The sequence below is a fragment of the Salvelinus alpinus genome, chromosome 16, assembly GCF_045679555.1.
Source record: "Salvelinus alpinus chromosome 16, SLU_Salpinus.1, whole genome shotgun sequence".
NCBI lineage: Eukaryota > Metazoa > Chordata > Actinopteri > Salmoniformes > Salmonidae > Salvelinus > Salvelinus alpinus.
Window position 1 is genome coordinate 41,123,996 of NC_092101.1, and position 23,538 is coordinate 41,147,533.

A 23,538-nucleotide genomic window follows, 5' to 3' on the forward strand; every position below is an offset into this window, starting at 1 on the left:
ATATATATTCCTCTCTCTCCCTCTCTCTCTATTTCTCTCTATATATATATATGTATCTCTCTCTCTCTCATTCTCTCTGTCTGTCTCTTATTCTCTCCTTCTCCTTGAGAAAATGTCATTATGCATCAGTCTGTTTGGTTGGTTGGTTCCCTCAAGCACAAGAAAACCAGGCTCCCTCACCATCAGAGAAGAGAGAAGAAAATAGGAGGGGGGAGGTCCATCTGCGACTGTGTTCACACTCAGTTTCACAAACTGAAGAAATGACAGGAGTAGTCCTCTGCTGAGCACAGCAGCTCTCCTCCTCCTCCTCTCCTTCCAGGGTTCTTATGTTGCTATTGTTTCTGCCTGAATCTCATTTTGTAATGTACTCAACAGAAAGAGCCTGGTGCATGCTCCTCTACAGAATTAAATAGGATCTCTATGTGCTCTTCACTTTCTAGGAAATACTTGCTTTTCTAAGAACTACTCAACCTATTCACTGTCTGAGTATTTAAAGTATTCAGTCTCTAAGTGCACTATTAAGACTATCTCTGAGACACAGGGGTCGTCTGATAATATACCTGGGATGTACCAGAGTGCTATCTCTGAGACACAGGGGTCGTCTGATAATATACCTGGGATGTACCAGAGTGCTATCTCTGAGACAAAGGGGTCGTCTGATAATATACCTGGGATGTACCACGGTACTATCTCTGAGACACAGAGGTCGTCTGATAATATACCTGGGATGTACCACGGTACTATCTCTGAGACCCAGAGGTCGTCTGATAATATACCTGGGATGTACCACGGTACTATCTCTGAGACACAGGGGTCGTCTGATAATATACCTGGGATGTACCACGGTACTATCTCTGAGACACAGAGGTCGTCTGATAATATACCTGGGATGTACCACGGTACTATCTCTGAGACACAGAGGTCGTCTGATAATATACCTGGGATGTACCACGGTACTATCTCTGAGACACAGAGGTCGTCTGATAATATACCTGGGATGTACCACAGTACTATCTCTGAGACACAGAGGTCGTCTGATAATATACCTGGGATGTACCACAGTACTATCTCTGAGACACAGAGGTCGTCTGATAATATACCTGGGATGTACCACAGTACTATCTCTGAGACACAGGGGTCGTCTGATAATATACCTGGGATGTACCACAGTGCTATCTCTGAGACACAGAGGTCGTCTGATAATATACCTGGGATGTACCAGAGTGCTATCTCTGAGACACAGGGGTCGTCTGATAATATACCTGAGATGTACCACGGTACTATCTCTGAGACACAGAGGTCGTCTGATAATATACCTGGGATGTACCACAGTACTATCTCTGAGACACAGAGGTCGTCTGATAATATACCTGGGATGTACCACAGTACTATCTCTGAGACACAGAGGTCGTCTGATAATATACCTGGGATGTACCACAGTACTATCTCTGAGACACAGAGGTCGTCTGATAATATACCTGGGATGTACCACAGTACTATCTCTGAGACACAGGGGTCGTCTGATAATATACCTGGGATGTACCACGGTGCTATCTCTGAGACACAGAGGTCGTCTGATAATATACCTGGGATGTACCAGAGTGCTATCTCTGAGACACAGGGGTCGTCTGATAATATACCTGGGATGTACCACGGTGCTATCTCTGAGACACAGAGGTCGTCTGATAATATACCTGGGATGTACCACAGTACTATCTCTGAGACACAGAGGTCGTCTGATAATATACCTGGGATGTACCACAGTACTATCTCTGAGACACAGAGGTCGTCTGATAATATACCTGGGATGTACCACAGTACTATCTCTGAGACACAGGGGTCGTCTGATAATATACCTGGGATGTACCACGGTGCTATCTCTGAGACACAGAGGTCGTCTGATAATATACCTGGGATGTACCAGAGTGCTATCTCTGAGACACAGGGGTCGTCTGATAATATACCTGGGATGTACCACAGTGCTATCTCTGAGACACAGAGGTCGTCTGATAATATACCTGGGATGTACCACGGTACTATCTCTGAGACACAGAGGTCGTCTGATAATATACCTGGGATGTACCACAGTACTATCTCTGAGACACAGAGGTCGTCTGATAATATACCTGGGATGTACCACAGTACTATCTCTGAGACACAGAGGTCGTCTGATAATATACCTGGGATGTACCAGAGTACTATCTCTGAGACACAGGGGTCGTCTGATAATATACCTGGGATGTACCAGTGTACTATCTCTGAGACACAGGGATCGTCTGATAATATACCTGGGATGTACCAGAGTACTATCTCTGAGACACAGGGATCATCTGATAATATACCTGGGATGTACCAGTGTACTATCTCTGAGACACAGGGATCGTCTGATAATATACCTGGGATGTACCAGAGTACTATCTCTGAGACACAGGGATCATCTGATAATATACCTGGGATGTACCAGAGTACTATCTCTGAGACACAGGGGTTGTCTGATAATATACCTGGGATGTACCACGGTACTATCTCTGAGACACAGAGGTTGTCTGATAATATACCTGGGATGTACCAGAGTACTATCTCTGAGACACAGGGGTTGTCTGATAATATACCTGGGATGTACCACGGTACTATCTCTGAGACACAGAGGTTGTCTGATAATATACCTGGGATGTACCAGAGTACTATCTCTGAGACACAGGGGTTGTCTGATAATATACCTGGGATGTACCACAGTACTATACATTATACTGTCCACAGTCACCTGGTATGACCAAGTTGATGCTGAGGTGTTGACAGATTGACAGTTCCTCCTACCATCTTTTCGTCTCAAAAGGTAGAAATTAGAGAGTGAGTGGGGTAGAGGTGAGGTGCTCAAAGTACTGTGTGTGCACGTATTTAAGTGTTCGTGTCGACTTCAATGGTTGTGTATGTGTGTGTGGATGACTTTGACTGTGCATGTGTTTGAGTACATTCCAGTAGTGTGTGTGTCTGTTTGTGTGCGTGTCAGTTTTTGTATGTGTGTAGGCATGTGTGTGTCAGGGGCAGTGAGCACAGCAGGGTTGATTTCTATCAGAAGCAAACAGAGGAGTGGGCTCATTGTGAGGCAGGGCTACATTAGGACAACTCTTAAAATAACTTCCACTGTTATTGTTTCTGCCAGACAGCACCACAGTACGAGAGGAAGAAGGAACGGGAGGTGATATGGGCGCATGTATACAGTATGCAGATTTATGTTTAAATTGTCAGTATACCATGGCGTTGAATACTCGCTTCTGATTGGTTTGAAGGGCATTCTAGTGCGTGCATTATTTCCCTTTATAAACTGGGTGGTTCAAGTCCTGAATGCTGATTGGCTGAAAGCCGTGGTGTATGAGGCCGTGTACCATGGGTATGACAAAACATTTATTTTTACTGTTCTAATTACCTTTGTAACCAGTTTATAACAGCAGTAAGTCACCTCGGGGGTTTGTGGTATATGGCCTATATACAACGACTACGGGCTGTATACAGGTACTCCGTGTTGCGTCGTGCAAAAACAGCCCTTAGCCGTGGTATATTGGCCATATTCCACACCCCCTTGGGCCTTATTGCTTTAATAAAACACTGATTGTACAAAACATTAGGAACACCTGCTCTTTCCATGACATAGACTGACCAGGTGAATCCAGGTGAAAGCTATGATGTCACTTGTTAAATGCACTTCAATCAGTGTAGATGAAGGGGAAGAGACAGGTTAAAGAAGGATTTTTAAGCCTTGAGGCAACTGAGACATTAATTGTGTTTGTGTGTCATTCAGAGGGTGAATGGGCAAGACAAAATATTTAAGTGCCTTTGAAGGTATCGTAGTAGGTGCCTGGCGCAACGGTTTGAGTGTGTCAAGAAATGCAACGCTGCTGGGTTTTCACGCTCAACAGTTTCCCGTGTGTATCAAGAATGGTCCACCACCCAAAGGACATCCAGCCAACTTGACACAACTGTGGGAAGCATTGGAGTCAACATGGGCCAGCATCCCTGTGGAGTCAACATGGGCCAGCATCCCTGTGGAGTCAACATGGGCCAGCATCCCTGTGGAGTCAACATGGGCCAGCATCCCTGTGGAGTCAACATGGGCCAGCATCCCTGTGGAGTCAACATGGGCCAGCATCCCTGTGGAACACTTTCGACACCTTGTAGAGTCCATGCTACAAAGAATTGAAGACGTTCTGAGGGCAAAAGGGGTACAACTCAATATTAGGAAGGTGTCCTTAATGTTTCTACACTCAGTCTATATACATGTATGAATACTGTATAAGCAAGCATAGTGAGTGATGATTTTTATATGCATTCATTTGTATATCATTGGACTTTATAAATCTATCAGTTTATTAACGCTAAGTGATTACCGATTACTGAATCCAAGATGGCGTAGCAGTGTAGACGTGTTTTGTTTCGTCCTCTCGTGTACGTTTGTATTTTTCGTATTTCTTGTATATACAGTGGGGAGAACAAGTATTTGATACACTGCCGATTTTGCAGGTTTTCCTACTTACAAAGCATGTAGAGGTCTGTAATTTTTATCATAGGTACACTTCAACTGTGAGAGACGAAATCTAAAACAAAAATCCAGAAAATCACATTGTATGATTTTTAAGTAATTAATTTGCATTTTATTACATGACATAAGTATTTGATCACCTACCAACCAGTAAGAATTCCGGCTCTCACAGACCTGTTAGTTTTTCTTTAAGAAGCCCTCCTGTTCTCCACTCATTACCTGTATTAACTGCACCTGTTTGAACTCGTTACCTGTATAAAAGACACCTGTCCACACACTCAATCAAACAGACTCCAACCTCTCCACAATGGCCAAGACCAGAGAGCTGTGTAAGGACATCAGGGATAAAATTGTAGACCTGCACAAGGCTGGGATGGGCTACAGGACAATAGGCAAGCAGCTTGGTGAGAAGGCAACAACTGTTGGCGCAATTATTAGAAAATGGAAGAAGTTCAAGATGACGGTCAATCACCCTCGGTCTGGAGCTCCATGCAAGATCTCACCTCGTGGGGCATCAATGATCATGAGGAAGGTGAGGGATCAGCCCAGAACTACACAGCAGGACCTGGTCAATGACCTGAAGAGAGCTGGGACCACAGTCTCAAAGAAAACCATTAGTAACACACTACGCCATCATGGATTAAAATCCTGCAGCGCATGCAAGGTCCCCCTGATCAAGCCAGCGCATGTCCAGGCCCGTCTGAAGTTTGCCAATGACCATCTGGATGATCCAGAGGAGGAATAGGAGAAGGTCGTGTGGTCTGATGAGACAAAAATAGAGCTTTTTGGTCTAAACTCCACTCGCCGTGTTTGGAGGAATAGAAGGATGAGTACAACCCCAAGAACACCATCCCAACCGTGAAGCATGGAGGTGGAAACATCATTCTTTGGGGATGCTTTTCTGCAAAGGGGACAGGACGACTGCACCGTATTGAGGGGAGGATGGATGGGGCCATGTATCGCGAGATCTTGACCAACAACCTCCTTCCCTCAGTAAGAGCATTGAAGATGGGTCGTGGCTGTGTCTTCCAGCATGACAACGACCCGAAACACACAGCCAGGGCAACTAAGGAGTGGCTCCGTAAGAAGCATCTCAAGGTCCTGGAGTGGCCTAGCCAGTCTCCAGACCTGAACCCAATAGAAAATCTTTGGAGGGAGCCGAAAGTCCGTATTGCCCAGCGACAGCCCCGAAACCTGAAGGATCTGGAGAAGGTCTGTATGGAGGAGTGGGCCAAAATCCCTGCTGCAGTGTGTGCAAACCTGGTCAAGAACTACAGGAAACGTATGATCTCTGTAATTGCAAACTAAGGTTTCTGTACCAAATATTCAGTTCTGCTTTTCTGATGTATCAAATACTTATGTCATGCAATAAAATGCAAATTAATTACTTAAAAATCATACAATGTGATTTTCTGGATTTTTGTTTTAGATTCCTTCTCTCACAGTTGAAGTGTACCTATGATAAAAATTACAGACCTCTACATGCTTTGTAAGTAGGAAAACCTGCAAAATTGTCAGTGTATCAAATACTTGTTCTCCCCACTGTATATATTTTTTAAATTCTATCTCTTTTTGATTTTTAATTCGATTATACCTTCCGGTAACCTACCTCACCCAATGTGATACGGAATCGCTATTATTTTTTAACTTTGGAACACATTCAAGAACCCCCAGTAGCTAACCAGCTAATCAGCTACAAGCTATTTAGTCATTTTTAGCCACTGCTAGCAGCTTTTACCTTCTGCACAGACACCAGCCCTGTTATTAGCCTGGATATTACTCACCAATTTACCAACATCGGACTGTCTCTCCACAACAACGCCGGATTCCTGCCGTAATCCCTGAGCCACTACTTCTGATCCTCACAGCTAGCTTGCAGCTAGCGCCACTGCCACGAAGCTAGCACCAGTTAGCAAACACAATTCTACAATACCTCTTTCGCCATCGCCATCCGGCTTGGATTCTCTGTCGACACGACCACGTCTGGTCTGCAGACGAATACCCCATCCGCTGTGCCCTCAACCGGCCTCCGTCTGAGCAGACCCCCTCCGTCTGAGCAGACCACCCCCCGGGCTACTAACTTTAAACGCCGCGTGCTAGCGTAGTGGCGGCTTCCCTGCTCCATCTACGGCTGCCCCCTGGACACTATGATCACTTGGCTACATAGCTGATGCCTGCCGGACTGTCCATTAATTCACGGTACTCCATTCTGTTTATTTGTGTTTTATCTGTCGGCTCTGTGTTTTAACTCAGGCTCTGTGTGTAGTTAATCCGACCCTCTCTGCCTAGTCGTCGCCATTTTTACCTGCTGTTGCTGTGTTAGCTGACTAGCTGCTGTTATCTCACCTGTTGTTTTAGCTAGCTCTCCCAATCAAGACCTGCAATAACTTTATGCCTTACTGTATGTCTCTCTCAAATATCAATATGCCTTGTATACTGTTGTTCAGGCTAGTTATCATTGTTTTGGTTTGCAATGGACCCCGTAGTTCCACTCTCCATACCTCTGATACCTCCTTTGTCCCACCTCCCACACATGCGGTGACCTCACCCATTGAGACCAGCATGTCCAGAGATACAACCTCTCTTATCATCACCCAGTGCCTGGGCTTGCCTCCGCTGTACCCGTGCCCCACCATACCCCTGTCTGCACATTATGCCCAGAATCTATTCTACCACGCCCATAAATCTGCTCCTTTTATTCCTTGTCCCCAACGCTCTAGGCGACCAGTTTTGATAGCCTTTAGCCGCACCCTCATCCTACTACTCCTCTGTTCCTCGGGTGATGTGGAGGTAAACCCAGGCCCTGCATGTCCCCAGGCACCCTCATTTGTTGACTTCTGTGATCGAAAAAGCATTGGCCTCATGCATGTCAACATCAGAAGCCTCCTCCCTAAGTTTGTCTTACTCACCGCTTTAGCACACTCTGCCAACCCTGATGTCCTTGCCGTGTCTGAATCCTGGCTTAGGAAGGCCACCAAAAATTCTGAGATTTCCATACCCAACTATAACACTTTCCGTCAAGATAGAACTGCCAAAGGGGGAGGAGTTGCAATCTACTGCAGAGATAGCCTGCAAAGTTCTGTCATACTTTCCAGGTCTATGCCCAAACAGTTCGAACTTCTAATTTTAAAAATTAATCTCTCCAGAAATAAGTCTCTCACTGTTGCCGCCTGCTACCGACCCCCCTCAGCTCCCAGCTGTGCCCTGGACACCATCTGTGAATTGATCGCTCCCCATCTAGCTTCAGAGTTTGTTCTGTTAGGTGACCTAAACTGGGATATGCTTAACACCACGGCAGTCCTACAATCTAAGCTAGATGCCCTCAATCTCACACAAATCATCAAGGAACCCACCAGGTACCACCCTAATTCCGTAAACATGGGCACCCTAATAGACATTATCCTGACCAACCTGCCCTCCAAATACACCTCTGCTGTCTTCAATCAAGATCTCAGCGATCACTGCCTCATTGCCTGTATCCGCTACGGGTCCGCGGTCAAACGACCACCCCTCATCACTGTCAAACGCTCCCTAAAACACTTCTGCGAGCAGGCCTTTCTAATCGACCTGGCCCGGGTACCCTGGAAGGATATTGACCTCATCCCGTCAGTTGAGGATGCCTGGTCATTCTTTAAAAGTTACTTCCTCACCATATTAGACAAGCATGCTCCGTTCAAAAAATGCAGAACTAAGAACAGATATAGCCCTTGGTTCACTCCAGACCTGACTGCCCTCGACCAGCACAAAAACATCCTGTGGCGAACTGCAATAGCATCGAAGAGCCCCCGCGATATGCAACTGTTCAGGGAAGTCAGGAACCAATACACGCAGTCAGTCAGGAAAGCAAAGGCCAGATTTTTCAAGCAGAAATTTGCATCCTGTAGCTCTAACTCCAAAAAGTTCTGGGATACTGTAAAGTCCATGGAGAACAAGAGCACCTCCTCCCAGCTGCCCACTGCACTGAGGCTAGGTAACACGGTCACCACCAATAAATCCGTGATAATCGAAAACTTCAACAAGCATTTCTCAACGGCTGGCCATGCCTTCCTCCTGGCGACTCCAACCTTGGCCAACAGCCCCGCCCCCCCACTGCTACTCGCCCAAGCCTCCCCAGCTTCTCCTTTACCCAAATCCAGATAGCAGATGTTCTGAAAGAGCTGCAAAACCTGGACCCATACAAATCAGCTGGGCTTGACAATCTGGACCCCCTATTTCTGAAACTGTCCACCGCCATTGTCGCACCCCCTATTACCAGCCTGTTCAACCTCTCCTTCGTATCATCTGAGATCCCCAAGGATTGGAAAGCTGCCGCGGTCATCCCCCTCTTCAAAGAGGTAGACACCCTGGACCCAAACTGTTACAGACCTATATCCATCCTGCCCTGCCTATCTAAGGTCTTCGAAAGCCAAGTCAACAAACAGATCACTGACCATCTCGAATCCCACCATACCTTCTCCGCTGTGCAATCCGGTTTCCGAGCCGGTCACGGGTGCACCTCAGCCACGCTCAAGGTACTAAACGATATCATAACCGCCATCGATAAAAGACAGTACTGTGCAGCCGTCTTCATCGACCTGGCCAAGGCTTTCGACTCTGTCAATCACCATATTCTTATCGGCAGACTCAGTAGCCTCGGTTTTTCTAATGACTGCCTTGCCTGGTTCACCAACTACTTTGCAGACAGAGTTCAGTGTGTCAAATCGGAGGGCATGCTGTCCGGTCCTCTGGCAGTCTCTATGGGGGTACCTCAGGGTTCAATTCTCGGGCCGACTCTTTTCTCTGTATATATCAATGATGTTGCTCTTGCTGCGGGCGATTCCCTGATCCACCTCTACGCAGACGACACCATTCTGTATACTTCTGGCCCTTCCTTGGACACTGTGCTATCTAACCTCCAAACGAGCTTCAATGCCATACAACAGTCCTTCCGTGGCCTCCAACTGCTCTTAAACGCTAGTAAAACCAAATGCATGCTTTTCAACCGTTCGCTGCCTGCACCCGCACGCCCGACTAGCATCACCACCCTGGACGGTTCCGACCTAGAATATGTGGACATCTATAAGTACCTAGGTGTCTGGCTAGACTGCAAATTCTCCTTCCAGACTCATATCAAACATCTCCAATCCAAAATCAAATCTAGAGTCGGCTTTCTATTTCGCAACAAAGCCTCCTTCACTCACGCCGCCAAACTTACCCTAGTAAAACTGACTATCCTACCGATCCTCGACTTCGGCGATGTCATCTACAAAATAGCTTCCAATACTCTACTCAGCAAACTGGATGCAGTTTATCACAGTGCCATCCGTTTTGTTACTAAAGCACCTTATACGACCCACCACTGCGACCTGTATGCCCTAGTCGGCTGGCCCTCGCTACATGTTCGTCGTCAGACCCACTGGCTCCAGGTCATCTACAAGGCTATGCTAGGTAAAGTGCCGCCTTATCTCAGTTCACTGGTCACGATGGCTACACCCACCCGTAGCACGCGCTCCAGCAGGTGTATCTCACTGATCATCCCTAAAGCCAAAACCTCATTTGGACGCCTTTCCTTCCAGTTCTCTGCTGCCTGCGACTGGAACGAATTGCAAAAATCTCTGAAGTTGGAGACTTTTATCTCCCTCAACAACTTTAAACATCTGCTATCCGAGCAGCTAACCGATCGCTGCAGCTGTACATAGTCCATCGGTATATAGCCCACCCAATTTACCTACCTCACCCCCCATACTGCTTTTATTTATTTACTTTTCTGCTCTTTTGCACACCAGTATCTCTACTTGCACATGATCATCTGATGATTTATCACTCCAGTGTTAATCTGCTAAATTGTAATTATTCGATTTATTGCCTACCTCCTCATGCCATTTGCACACATTGTATATAGATTCTCTTTTTTCTACCATGTTATAGACTTGTTTATTGTTTACTCCATGTGTAACTCTGTGTTGTTGTCTGTTCACACTGCTATGCTTTATCTTGGCCAGGTCGCAGTTGCAAATGAGAACTTGTTCTCAACTAGCCTACCTGGTTAAATAAAGGTGAAAAAAAAAATGTTTTTTTTTTCTTTTGGTTTGGTTTGGTTTCAGGTTCGATAATTTTTCTAAACATTAAATGCACTATGCATTATGTGAGTTGAATGCTGTAACAACACAGAATAAAACTATTATTAAAAGTCCATGATGGTAGTGACTTCTCATGACTGCTTATCACTTATTAACCATCATTTATTCACATTACTTTAATGAAATATTTCAGTTGTTGTGTATATTACATTTGATGACTTCCAAGTCATTCCAAGTCATCTCATCTCTATAGAGACTGTTTATGACTGCTGAATACCAACAATCACTTAGATCATGTATTTTCAGGTAGAGATACCTCGCGAAGCAACTGCTCTCTATCCCTCGATTGTGTATTCTTCTCTCTCTTTCATGTAGCAGGTGTACGAGAAACACGAACCGGACAAGTAGTCGTGCAATGGATTATGGTCATTGTCATTGCAGTTAGTTAAACCACATTTTCTGCGCTAAACTATGTAGAATATTGTCCTGTTGGAAACTACAACACTCTACTACATTGCACAGTTCAGGCTTGATCTGATATCTTTACAGAAACTGCACAATGTGCACATTGAGTTCACAGAAAAAATTTGAATTTAAAAAATGGAACCAACATTGGTCAATGAGTTGTTTAAATAACATTTGGTTAATCACTCAGCACTATTGTTTATCCACATTTGCAGTAAACATACAGTATTGTGTGTGTGTATGTGTGCAAGTGGCCATGCTTGTGTATGTATGTATGTGTCCGTCCGTGCGTGTATGTGATTTGAACTTCTAGACAAGTTACTTACCACACCCTGAGCAGCGATGAGCGCTGCCAATGTGCTCCTGCCTGAGGTTCCGGGGGTGCAGAGAGAGAGACGGATCTCCTGTCCTCCCACCAGTGTTCTGTCCATCTCTATCAGTATGGCCTCTGCCTGCTCTGCACTCTCATACTCCACCACCCCGAACCCTCGCACCGGGCTTCCCTCATCCTGGGCTAGCTGAAACACAGAAAACATACACACGTTACACACACGTTACACACATCTCACTCTCAACAGCACAGGGCTACAAACAAGCAAAAAAAAACAAGTACATACCAACACATAAACCTTGCACGATGCATTCCCAACACTCTCTTATTCCCCTCACAATCAGCGCAGTGTGTACGGAATAAAGCAACAACCTTGTCTAGCCTTCACAGTGACTGGCAGTATACTCTCACAAGATGAGCTCCAACTCACATCCAACTCTGACAAATTCCCAAAGCTCTCTCTCAGAGTGGAGTAGCATACCGTACTGTATCACATCTATCATAGCTCAGGTGGAGTAGCAGTACCGTACTGTATTACATCTATCATAGCTCAGGTAGATTCTGTGAAAGCCAGCCACTTTGATAATGGTCTGAAAAGAGCTCTTTCAGAATCTGCTGATCTCTCTCTCACTGTCTTTGGTGTTCTGATCCAGAATTCCCCAGAGAAAGCATTACAGAAGTGAGAGATAGCCTGGCTCAGAACTCCAAAGAGAGAGCGAGAGCGAGAGAGCGAGAGAGAGAGCGAGAGAGAGAGAGAGAGAGAGAGAGAGAGAGAGAGAGAGAGAGAGAGAGATCTAAAAATCTAAAAATCTCAAATAGAAAACCGAAGAAAATGAACAACAATGACAAATGGTTTGATAAAGAATGCAAAAATCTAAGAAAGAAATTGAGAAACCTGTCCAACCAAAAACATAGAGACCCGGAAAACCTGAGTCTACGCCTTCACTATGGTGAATCACTAAAACAATACAGAAATACACTACGGAAAAAGAAGGAACAGCACGTCAGAAATCAGCTCAATGTAATTGAAGAATCCATAGACTCTAACCAATTCTGGGAAAATTGGAAAACACTAAACAAACAACAACACGAAGAATTATCTATCCAAAATGGAGATGTATGGGTAAACCACTTCTCCAATCTTTTTGGCTCTATAACAAAGAATAAAGAGCAAAAACATATACATGATCAAATACAAATCCTAGAATCAACTATTAAAGACTACCAGAACCCACTGGATTCTCCAATTACCTTGAATGAGTTACAGGACAAAATAAAAACCCTCCAACCCAAAAAGGCCTGTGGTGTTGATGGTATCCTTAATGAAATGATCAAATATACAGACAACAAATTCCAATTGGCTATATTAAAACTCTTTAACATCGTCCTTAGCTCTGGCATCTTCCCCAATATTTGGAACCAAGGACTGATCACCCCAATCCACAAAAGTGGAGACAAATTTGACCCCAATAACTACCGTGGAATATGCGTCAACAGTAACCTTGGGAAAATACTCTGCATTATCATTAACAGCAGACTCGTACATTTCCTCAATGAAAACAATGTACTGAGCAAATGTCAAATTGGCTTTTTACCAAATTACCGTACAACAGACCATGTATTCACCCTACACACCCTAATTGACAACCAAACAAACCAAAACAAAGGCAAAGTCTTCTCATGCTTTGTTGATTTCAAAAAAGCCTTCGACTCAATTTGGCATGAGGGTCTGCTATACAAATTGATGGAAAGTGGTGTTGGGGGTAAAACATACAACATTATAAAATCCATGTACACAAACAACAAGTGTGCGGTTAAAATTGGCAAAAAACACACACATTTCTTCTCAAAGGGTCGTGGGGTGAGACAGGGATGCAGCTTAAGCCCCACCCTCTTCAACATATATATCAACGAATTGGCGCGGGCACTAGAACAGTCTGCAGCACCCGGTCTCACCCTACTAGAATCCGAAGTCAAATGTCTACTGTTTGCTGATGATCTGGTGCTTCTGTCACCAACCAAGGAGGGCCTACAACAGCACCTAGATCTTCTGCACAGATTCTGTCAGACCTGGCAGTAAATCTCAGTAAGACCAAAATAATGGTGTTCCAAAAAAGGTCCAGTCGCCAGGACCACAAATTCCATCTAGACACCGTTGCCCTAGAGCACACAAAAAACTATACATACCTCGGCCTAAACATCAGCACCACAGGTAGCTTCCACAGAGCTGTGAACGATCTGAGAGACAAGGCAAGAAGGGCATTCTATGCCATCAAAAGGAACATAAATTTCAACATACCAATTAGGATCTGGCTAAAAATACTTGAATCAGTCATAGAGCCCATTGCCCTTTATGGTTGTGAGGTCTGGGGTCCGCTCACCAACCAAGATTTCACAAAATGGGACAAACACCAAATTGAGACTCTGCATGCAGAATTCTGCAAAAATATCCTCCGTGTACAACGTAGAACACCAAATAATGCATGCAGAGCAGAATTAGGCCGATACCCACTAATTATCAAAATCCAGAAAAGAGCCGTTAAATTCTACAACCACCTAAAAGGAAGCGATTCCCAAACCTTCCATAACAAAGCCATCACCTACAGAGAGATGAACCTGGAGAAGAGTCCCCTAAGCAAGCTGGTCCTAGGGCTCTGTTCACAAACACAAACACACCCCACAGAGCCCCAGGACAACAGCACAATTAGACCCAACCAAATCATGAGAAAACAAAAAGATAATTACTTGACACATTGGAAAGAATTAACAAAAAAACAGAGCAAACTAGAATGCTATTTGGCCCTAAACAGAGAGTACACAGTGGCAGAATACCTGACCACTGTGACTGACCCAAACTTAAGGAAAGCTTTGACTATGTACAGACTCAGTGAGCATAGCCTTGCTATTGAGAAAGGCCGCCGTAGGCAGACATGGCTCTCAAGAGAAGACAGGCTATGTGCTCACTGCCCACAAAATGAGGTGGAAACTGAGCTGCACTTCCTAACCTCCTGCCCAATGTATGACCATATTAGAGAGACATATTTCCCTCAGATTACACAGATCCACAAAGAATTTGAAAACAAATCCAATTTTGATAAACTCCCATATCTACTGGGTGAAATTCCAGTGTGCCATCACAGCAGCAAGATTTGTGACCTGTTGCCACAAGAAAAGGGCAACCAGTGAAGAACAAACACCATTGTAAATACAACCCATATTTATGTTTATTTATTTTAACTTGTGTGCTTTAACCATTTGTACATTGTTACAACACTGTATATATATAATATGACATTTGTAATGTCTTTCTTGTTTTGAAACTTCTGTATGTGTAATGTTTACTGTTAATTTGTATTGTTTATTTCACTTTTGTGTATTATCTACCTCACTTGCTTTGGCAATGTTAACACATGTTTCCCATGCCAATAAAGCCCCTTGAATTGAATTGAATTGAATTGAGAGAGAGAGAGAGAGAGAGAGAGAGAGAGAGAGAGAGAGAGAGAGAGAGAGAGAGAGAGAGAGGATTCTGAAAGAGCTATTTTCAGACCATTATCAAAGTGGCTGGCTTTCACAGAATCCACCTGAGTTATGATAGATGTAATACAGTACGGTACTGCTACTCCACCAGGCTTTCTCTCTCAGACTCAGACAAATAAACACACACACAAAAACAAACATTAAAAAAGCACTAGTCTTCTCAGTACTGAAGCAATGACTGAGCAGTTTCTTAATCATGAAGTGCAGGCTGGTTTCCAGTGACTGAGCAGTTTCTTCCTCATGAAGTGCAGGCTGGTTTCCAGTGACAGAGCAGTTTCTTCCTCATGAAGTGCAGGCTGGTTTCCAGTGACAGAGCAGTTTCTTCCTCATGAAGTGCAAGCTGGTTTCCAGTGACAGAGCAGTTTCTTCCTCATGAAGTGCAGGCTGGTTTCCAGTGACAGAGCAGTTTCTTCCTCATGAAGTGCAGGCTGGTTTCCAGTGACAGAGCAGTTTCTTCCTCATGAAGTGCAGGCTGGTTTCCAGTGACAGAGCAGTTTCTTCCTCATGAAGTGCAGGCTGGTTTCCAGTGACAGAGCAGTTTCTTCCTCATGAAGTGCAGGCTGGTTTCCAGTGACAGAACAGTTTCTTCCTCATGAAGTGCAGGCTGGTTTCCAGTGACTGAGCAGTTTCTTTCTCATGAAGTGCAGGCTGGTTTCCAGTGACAGAGCAGTTTCTTCCTCATGAAGTGCAGGCTGGTTTCCAGTGACTGAGCAGTTTCTTCCTCATGAAGTGCAGGCTGGTTTCCAGTGACAGAGCAGTTTCTTCCTCATGAAGTGCAGGCTGGTTTCCAGTGACAGAGCAGTTTCTTCCTCATGAAGTGCAGGCTGGTTTCCAGTGACAGAACAGTTTCTTCCTCATGAAGTGCAGGCTGGTTTCCAGTGACAGAGCAGTTTCTTCCTCATGAAGTGCAGGCTGGTTTCCAGTGACAGAGCAGTTTCTTCCTCATGAAGTGCAGGCTGGTTTCCAGTAAGCACCAGTAGATCATTTCTCCTGACAGCTATTATTACTTTACAGTTACTGTCCATCAATACAGCTAACAGGGACAGAGGGAGGGAGAGAAGGAAAGAGAGAAGGATGGAAGAAGGAAGGAAGGAAGGGAGGGAGGGAGGGAGGGAGGGAGGGAGGGAGGGAGGGAGGGAGGGAGGGAGGGAGGGAGGGAGGGAGGGAGGGAGGGAGGGAAATGAGGGAGGGATGGAAAAAAGATTGGGAGGGAGGGAGGATTGGTGAAAAGAGAGATGGATGGAGTGAAGGAGGGAGTTAGTAATGTCCCTGTCTGGAAATGAGTCAATTTAAGCCCACTGTAATAGGACAAGGAGCCATACATCCTGGTACTTACTGTATGTCAGCCAATCAGCAGAAGGGATGAGTTAAATAATGCATCAGACCTTCTCACCCTTGTAGGGCCCTGAGTCCTGTCATACAACATTTAGATGCCAGCCTAGTAGCTAATGCAGACCAACTGGCATAACATGCTTCCAGATCACCACCAGTCACTGTTCAGCTGGATGGAACGGTAAGACAAGGCAGGACACAACTGGACTGAATCGCATATAGCAGAGATTCTCCACACAATAACACAGCTGCTCTCATAAGAGTTCAGTCATGATTCATGAGTCAGTTGTTGCTTATCCCCCATCCTCTCACCCCACATTTCCTCTCCTCCACTCCCACTCGTCTGTCAGTCCCCCCAGTTTGAGGAGCAGAGCTGTGGAGGAGGAGGTCGATAGGCCATCAGAATACATTAGCCATACTCTATGGAAATAAATGACCTTCCTCTCCTCCTTACCAGTCTACCAATTCAACACCCTGAGGAAGGGAATGAGGAAGGGACATAGAACACACATATATCACTCCAGTGAGTGAGTGATGTTTGCAAAGCAAGAGAGAGAGAATGAGTGACAAAGAGAGAGAGAGATGCACACACATATACACATCAAGCTGTTATGTTCATTCACCTTCTGCACAATCGTGTGTGTGTGTGTGTGTGTGTGTGTGTGTGTGTGTGTGTGTGTGTGTGTGTGTGTGTGTGTGTGTGCGTGCGTGCGTGCGTGCGTGCGTGCGTGCGTGCGTGCGTGCGTGTGTAAAAAATGCCTGGTCTGACTCTGAGAGCTTTATTTATAGTACAGGAAGTTGTGACTGTCATTTAGTTGGGTGTCAAGCAGCTGAGCGGGAAACCAAACCCTCACAACGGACACCAGCACAGAGACATACACAGAGACATCTACATAAGTTAATTATGGTTTAACAGGTAAAAACTCTCTCTCTCTTTCTCCCACTCTGTTGCACTCATCCAATCATAAAGGGGCTCTGCACTTCCAATGAGCCAGTGACCTCTCCCTCCCTCCCTCCCTCCCGCCCGCCCTCCCTCCCTGGTCCATTGTCCATGTCCAGTGTTGACATAAAGACTAACCCATTTACAGAGAGACCCATCACCCCCACCATGCCCTCTATGATATAATTGAGACTCTGGCATTTTATCTCCCCCTCAGGTTAAGGTTACTTCTGCCTCTTCAACATCATAATCACATAAAAGGCCAGCTACTGTGGACATGTGTGTAAAGTGCACGTGTGTGTGTGTAGTGTTTTTATTTTTGATATATTTTTTATTTATTTTTTTAGTCTATTTATTTTTTTTTATTTTTTTTAGGGGTGGATCAGCTTATAATTGCGGAAAGAATGTTGCTTCCAATGTAATTGTCTGCATCATTTCCAATCCCCCATATTTTTGGGGGTAAATATATACAGTGGGGAGAACAAGTATTTGATACACTGCCGATTTTGCAGGTTTTCCTACTTACAAAGCATGTAGAGGTCTGTAATTTTTATCATAGGTACACTTCAACTGTGAGAGACGGAATCTAAAACAAAAATCCAGAAAATCACATTGTATGATTTTTAAATAATTAATTTGCATTTTATTGCATGACATAAGTATTTGATCACCTACCAACCAGTAAGAATTCCGGCTCTCACAGACCTGTTAGTTTATCTTTAAGAAGCCCTCCTGTTCTCCACTCATTACCTGTATTAACTGCACCTGTTTGAACTCGTTACCTGTATAAAAGACACCTGTCCACACACAATCAAACAGATTCCAACCTCTCCACAATGGCCAAGACCAGAGAGCTGTGTAAGGACATCAGGGATAAAATTGTAGACCTGCACAAGGCTGGGATGGGCTACAGGACAATAGGCAAGCAGCTTGGTGAGAAGGAAACAACTGTTGGCGCAATTATTAGAAAATGGAAGAAGATGACGGTCAATCACCCTCGGTCTGGGGCTCCATGCAAGATTTCACCTCGTGGGGCATCAATGATCATGAGGAAGGTGAGGGATCAGCCCAGAACTACACGGCAGGACCTGGTCAATGACCTGAAGAGAGCTGGGACCACAGTCTCAAAGAAAACCATTAGTAACACACTACGCCGTCATGGATTAAAATCCTGCAGCGCACGCAAGGTCCCCCTGCTTAAGCCAGTGCATGTCCAGGCCTGTCTGAAGTTTGCCAATGACCATCTGGATGATCCAGAGGAGGAATGGGAGAAGGTCATGTGGTCTGATGAGACAAAAATAGAGCTTTTTGGTCTAACTCCACTCGCCGTGTTTGGAGGAAGAAGAAGTATGAGTACAACCCCAAGAACACCATCCCAACCGTGAAGCATGGAGGTGGAAACATCATTCTTTGGGGATGCTTTTCTGCAAAGGGGACAGGACGACTGCACCGTATTGAGGGGAGGATGGATGGGGCCATGTATCGCGAGATCTTGGCCAACAACCTCCTTCCCTCAGTAAGAGCATTGAAGATGGGTCGTGGCTGGGTCTTCCAGCATGACAACGACACGAAGCACACAGCCATGGCAACTAAGGAGTGGCTCCGTAAGAAGCATCTCAAGGTCCTGGAGTGGCCTAGCCAGTCTCCAGACCTGAACCCAATAGAAAATCTTTGGATGGAGCTGAAAGTCCGTATTGCCCAGCGACAGCCCCGAAACCTGAAGGATCTGGAGAAGATCTGTAGGGAGGAGTGGGCCAAAATCCCTGCTGCAGTGTGTGCAAACCTAGTCAAGAACTACAGGAAACGTATGATCTCTGTAATTGCAAACAAAGGTTTCTGTACCAAATATTAAGTTCTGCTTTTCTGATGTATCAAATACTTATGTCATGCAATAAAATGCAAATTAATTACTTAAAAATCATACAATGTGATTTTCTGGATTTTTGTTTTAGATTCCGTCTCTCATAGTTGAAGTGTACCTATGATAAAAATTACAGACCTCTACATGCTTTGTAAGTAGGAAAACCTGCAAAATCGGCAGTGTATCAAATACTTGTTCTCCCCACTGTATATCCATACACGCATGCATACATATACACATATATACATACACATACCTATATAGACATACATACTTTTTTAAAGAATATACCTTTATTATTATTCCCCGCAACCCTACCACCGATCCCCCAATTGGAGTAAACTAATAAACAGTTCTGCTTTTACCTTCAATTTTTACATCTTATACCCATTTTACAGACACAGTCTACTTTATAATAGTTCTCTCTTGTTTGTTCTTAGTCCTTCCTCTATTTCTGTTGCCCACCAATTTTATTTCCACTTGTAACTGTGCTATTTCACAAAAGCTCCGCACCTATACACATTTCACAGATCCCGTATGCCCTACATTGTTTATCTTGTTATTAGTCCCACCCTTCAGTTCCACTCAACCCTTCCCATCTATCTTCCAACATCATCCATTTCGGATTTTTATTTGCCATATATTTTTCAACTGTGCTGTGATGCTTCACAAAAGATTTGAACCTTCCTATTCTCATAGCTTCTACAGATTGTAAATTAAAAATAAACATTTTTGCTAAAATAATTATTATATTATTGATTGATTGACTATGGCTTTTCAAATCCCCCAGTATTGCTATCTGTAACGTTAGTTCTAGGCAAATGTTGCAATTCTTCAGCCATTCCTGGACCTGTGACCAAAAACGAGCTACATATGGACAATACCAAAATAAATGATCTAATGACTCTGCCTCCTCACAACAGAATCTGCAGAGCTGGGAAGATTGTATACCCCATATATATAACATTCTATTAGTTGCAAGAATTTTGTACAGTAATTTAAATTGAAAAATTCGAAGTTTTGAATCCGGCGTTGTTTTGCGTATCAATTCATAAACCATGTGCCATGGAATGGGTACATCGAAAATCTCTTCCCAACTATTTTGCAATTTATATGGCACAGCTGTCAGTTTTTTGGTCCTTAAATGAAATTGGTATATGTTTTTATTTATCACACTTTTCTTTAACCATTTATGTTCTTTAATACAGGGCCGACATACAAGTTCCTTACTTTTTTCCCCTTCTACTTGCCTCTTCCATTTTTGTGGTAATGCTGCAATTAATTGGTTGTAATTTTGGGTAGAGCAGACATTTCCATATGTCTGTGTTAGCTGCATGTGTGACATAACTCCACCAGTCCTATTTATGATATCATTCACAAAAATTATACATTTTTTAAACATTTCTTCGATAAATACAGTTTTTTTATCAATTACTATATTTGAATTTAACCACAATATTTGTTGTACTATTTGTTCCGTCCTTTCAGGTGGATTAAACTGAAATTGCAACCAACTTTCTAAGGCTTGTTTAAAAAATAAGGATATTTTGGAGATTATTTCCTTTTCAAACAACCGAAAGTGAGCAGGTGTAATCTGAATAAAGGGAAAAAGGCCCATCTTGAACATAGGATGAGACATTCGTACCAATTTACTAGAGAACCAGTTTGGATTTAAGTATAACTTTTGTATGACTGATGCCTTTAGTGAGAGGTCTAATGCTTTAATATTTAATAATTTCTGCCCTCCGAATTCATATTCGTTATATAAATAGGCCCTTTTAATTTTATTTGGAACGGCAAGCCAGATAAAATTAAAAGGGCCTATTTATATAACGAATATTGGAATATTTTTTGTTCATATAATTTAAAAAGCAGGTCACTAGGTGTAGGCAAAACCATAAACAAATAGGTAAACTGTGATATGACTAAAGAGTTAATCAGTGTGATTTTTCCACAAATAGACAGGTATTTTCCTTTCCATGGTAGCAAGATCTTATCTATTTTTGCTAACTTTCTATAAAAATTTATTGGAGTGAGATCATTTCTTTCTTTTGGGATTTTTATACCGAGTATGTCCACATCTCCGTCAGACCATTTAATTGGTAAACTACATGGCAATATAAAATGTGTATTTTTTAGTGATCCAATACGTAATATGGCATTTATCATAATTTGGTTTTAATCCAGAGAGGATAGCAAAGGTATCTAGATCCTCTATGAGGCCCTGGAGAGACTCTAGTTGTGGTTTTAAAAGAAAACATGAATCATCAGCGTACAATGACACCTTAGTTTTTAAGCCACGGATTTCTAATCCCTTAATATTAATGTTTGATCTAATTTTAACAGCTAACATTTCGATGGCAATAATAAATAGATATGCCGATAGTGGACAACCTTGTTTTACTCCTCTAGATAGTTTAAAATTTTCTGAGATGTAGCCATTATTTACTATTTTACACCTAGGGTTACTATACATAATTTTAACCCATTTTATAAGAGATTCCCCAAAATTGAAATATTCTAGGCATTTATATATAAACTCCAGTCGTACTTTATCAAAAGCCTTTTCAAAATCAGCTATGAAAACCAGGCCTGGTGTCCCCGATATTTCATAGTGTTCTATTGTTTCCAGTACTTGCCTTATATTATCTCCAATGTATCGTCCATGTAAAAAACCTGTCTGATTAGGATGAATAATATCTGACAAAACTTTTTTTATTCTATGCGCCAAGCATTTTGCTAGGATTTTTGCATCACAACACTGAGGTCTCCAATTTTTTAATTGGACTGGATCTTTATATATACCACTTGGGTCCTGTTTCAGTAATAACGATAGCAGACCTTCTTGTTGCGTGTCTGATAATCTACCATTTATATAGGAGTGGTTAAAACAAGCTAATAATGGTCCTTTGAGTATATCAAAAAAAGTTTTGTATACTTCCACTGGTATGCCATCCAGCCCTGGAGTTTTCCCATCCTTAAAGGCCCCAATTGCATCAAGCAGTTCCTCCTCTGTAATTTGGCCTTCACATGAGTCTTTCTGTACAGATGTTAATTTTACATTATTAATAGGAAAAAAATCCATACAATTAGTTTCAGTTAGTGGAGATGGAGGAGCCTGAAACGAAAACATATTCTTAAAGTACTTTACTTCCTCTTTCAAAATATTATTTGGTGAATCATGCGTGACTCCATCATTTGTAACAAGTTTTAATACATTTTTTTTGGTAGCATTTCTATATTGAAGATTGAAAAAGAATTTGGTGCATTTTTCCCCATATTCCATCCAGTTCGCTTTATTTTTTATAATATATTACACTGGATCTTTCTTGAATAAGTTCCTCCATTTCTTTTTGTTTTTCCTCTAACTTATTCTGTGCCTCTATGGTACTGTTTTTATTGCTATCTAACTGTACTGTTAGTCCTTCAATTTCCTTTGTTAATATGGACTCTTTTGATCTAAATTCCCTTTGTTTTATAGATGAGCACTGAATTGCATGGCCTCTAAAGGCACACTTAAAAGTGTCCCATACAATAAGGGGATCTGCTGTACCTATGTTATGTCTGAAAAAGTCAGTTATAAATTCTTCTGTCCTAGTTCTAAACAATTTATCATCTAGTAGACTTTGATTAAATTTCCAATATCCTCGCCCACGTGGAAATTCTGTAAGAGAAATATATATGCCAATTATGTGATGATCCGACCGCATTCTGTCCCCTATCAACACTTTTTTAACTTTTGGTGCCAGAGAGAATGGTATAAGAAAGTAGTCAAGACGACTAGCTTGATTCAGCCTCCGCCATGTATATCTCACTAAATCAGGGTATTTAAGTCTCCATATATCCACTAATTCCAATATATCCATGACATTCATGATTTCCTTAAGTGCCTGAGGGTGATAGTTTGTAGTGTGATTTCCTTTCCGGTCTATAGAGGTATTTAAGACCGTATTAAAATCTCCCACTATAATAATAGAGTCTAGTGTTGCTTGTAGAGTTGATAAATTCTTATATATATTTTCAAAGAAGCTTGGATCATCATTATTCGGACCGTATAGGTTAACAAGCCATATTTGTTTATTGTCCAATAACATATTTAAAATAATCCATCTACCTTGAGGATCTGTTTGGACAATTTGCACATTTGGATCAAAATTATTGTTAATTAAAACCATCACCCCTTTTGAATTTCTTTGCCCATGGGAGAAATATATTTTGCCCCCCCAGTTGTTTTTCCACAAAACTTCATCTAAAACTGTTGAATGGGTTTCCTGTAAACAATAGATATTATAATCCTTCTCTTTTAGCCAGGTAAATACTGATCGTCTTTTCTTATTATCTGCTAAGCCATTACAATTGTAACTGGCTATACTTATTTCACCACTTACCATAATGAGACACACCTTTCATTCTTTTAATCAGAATATATTTTTGTAAACGTACTATTAAAAAGTAACATAATGATTGAGTGTCTAT

General features: G+C 42.8%; 1 protein-coding gene across 4 annotated transcripts in view; it reads right to left on the bottom strand.

Annotated features, from left to right (window-relative positions):
• The window catches only part of raver2 (ribonucleoprotein, PTB-binding 2), a 179,129-nt gene that overhangs the window by 75,470 nt on the left and 80,121 nt on the right, over window positions 1–23,538 (bottom strand). For all 4 annotated transcript variants that reach the window (XM_071346244.1, XM_071346245.1, XM_071346243.1 and 1 more), the window contains exon 4: window positions 11,388–11,579. In XM_071346244.1, the coding sequence (XP_071202345.1) occupies window positions 11,388–11,579 (192 nt within the window). The remainder of the gene's footprint in view (window positions 1–11,387; window positions 11,580–23,538) is intronic.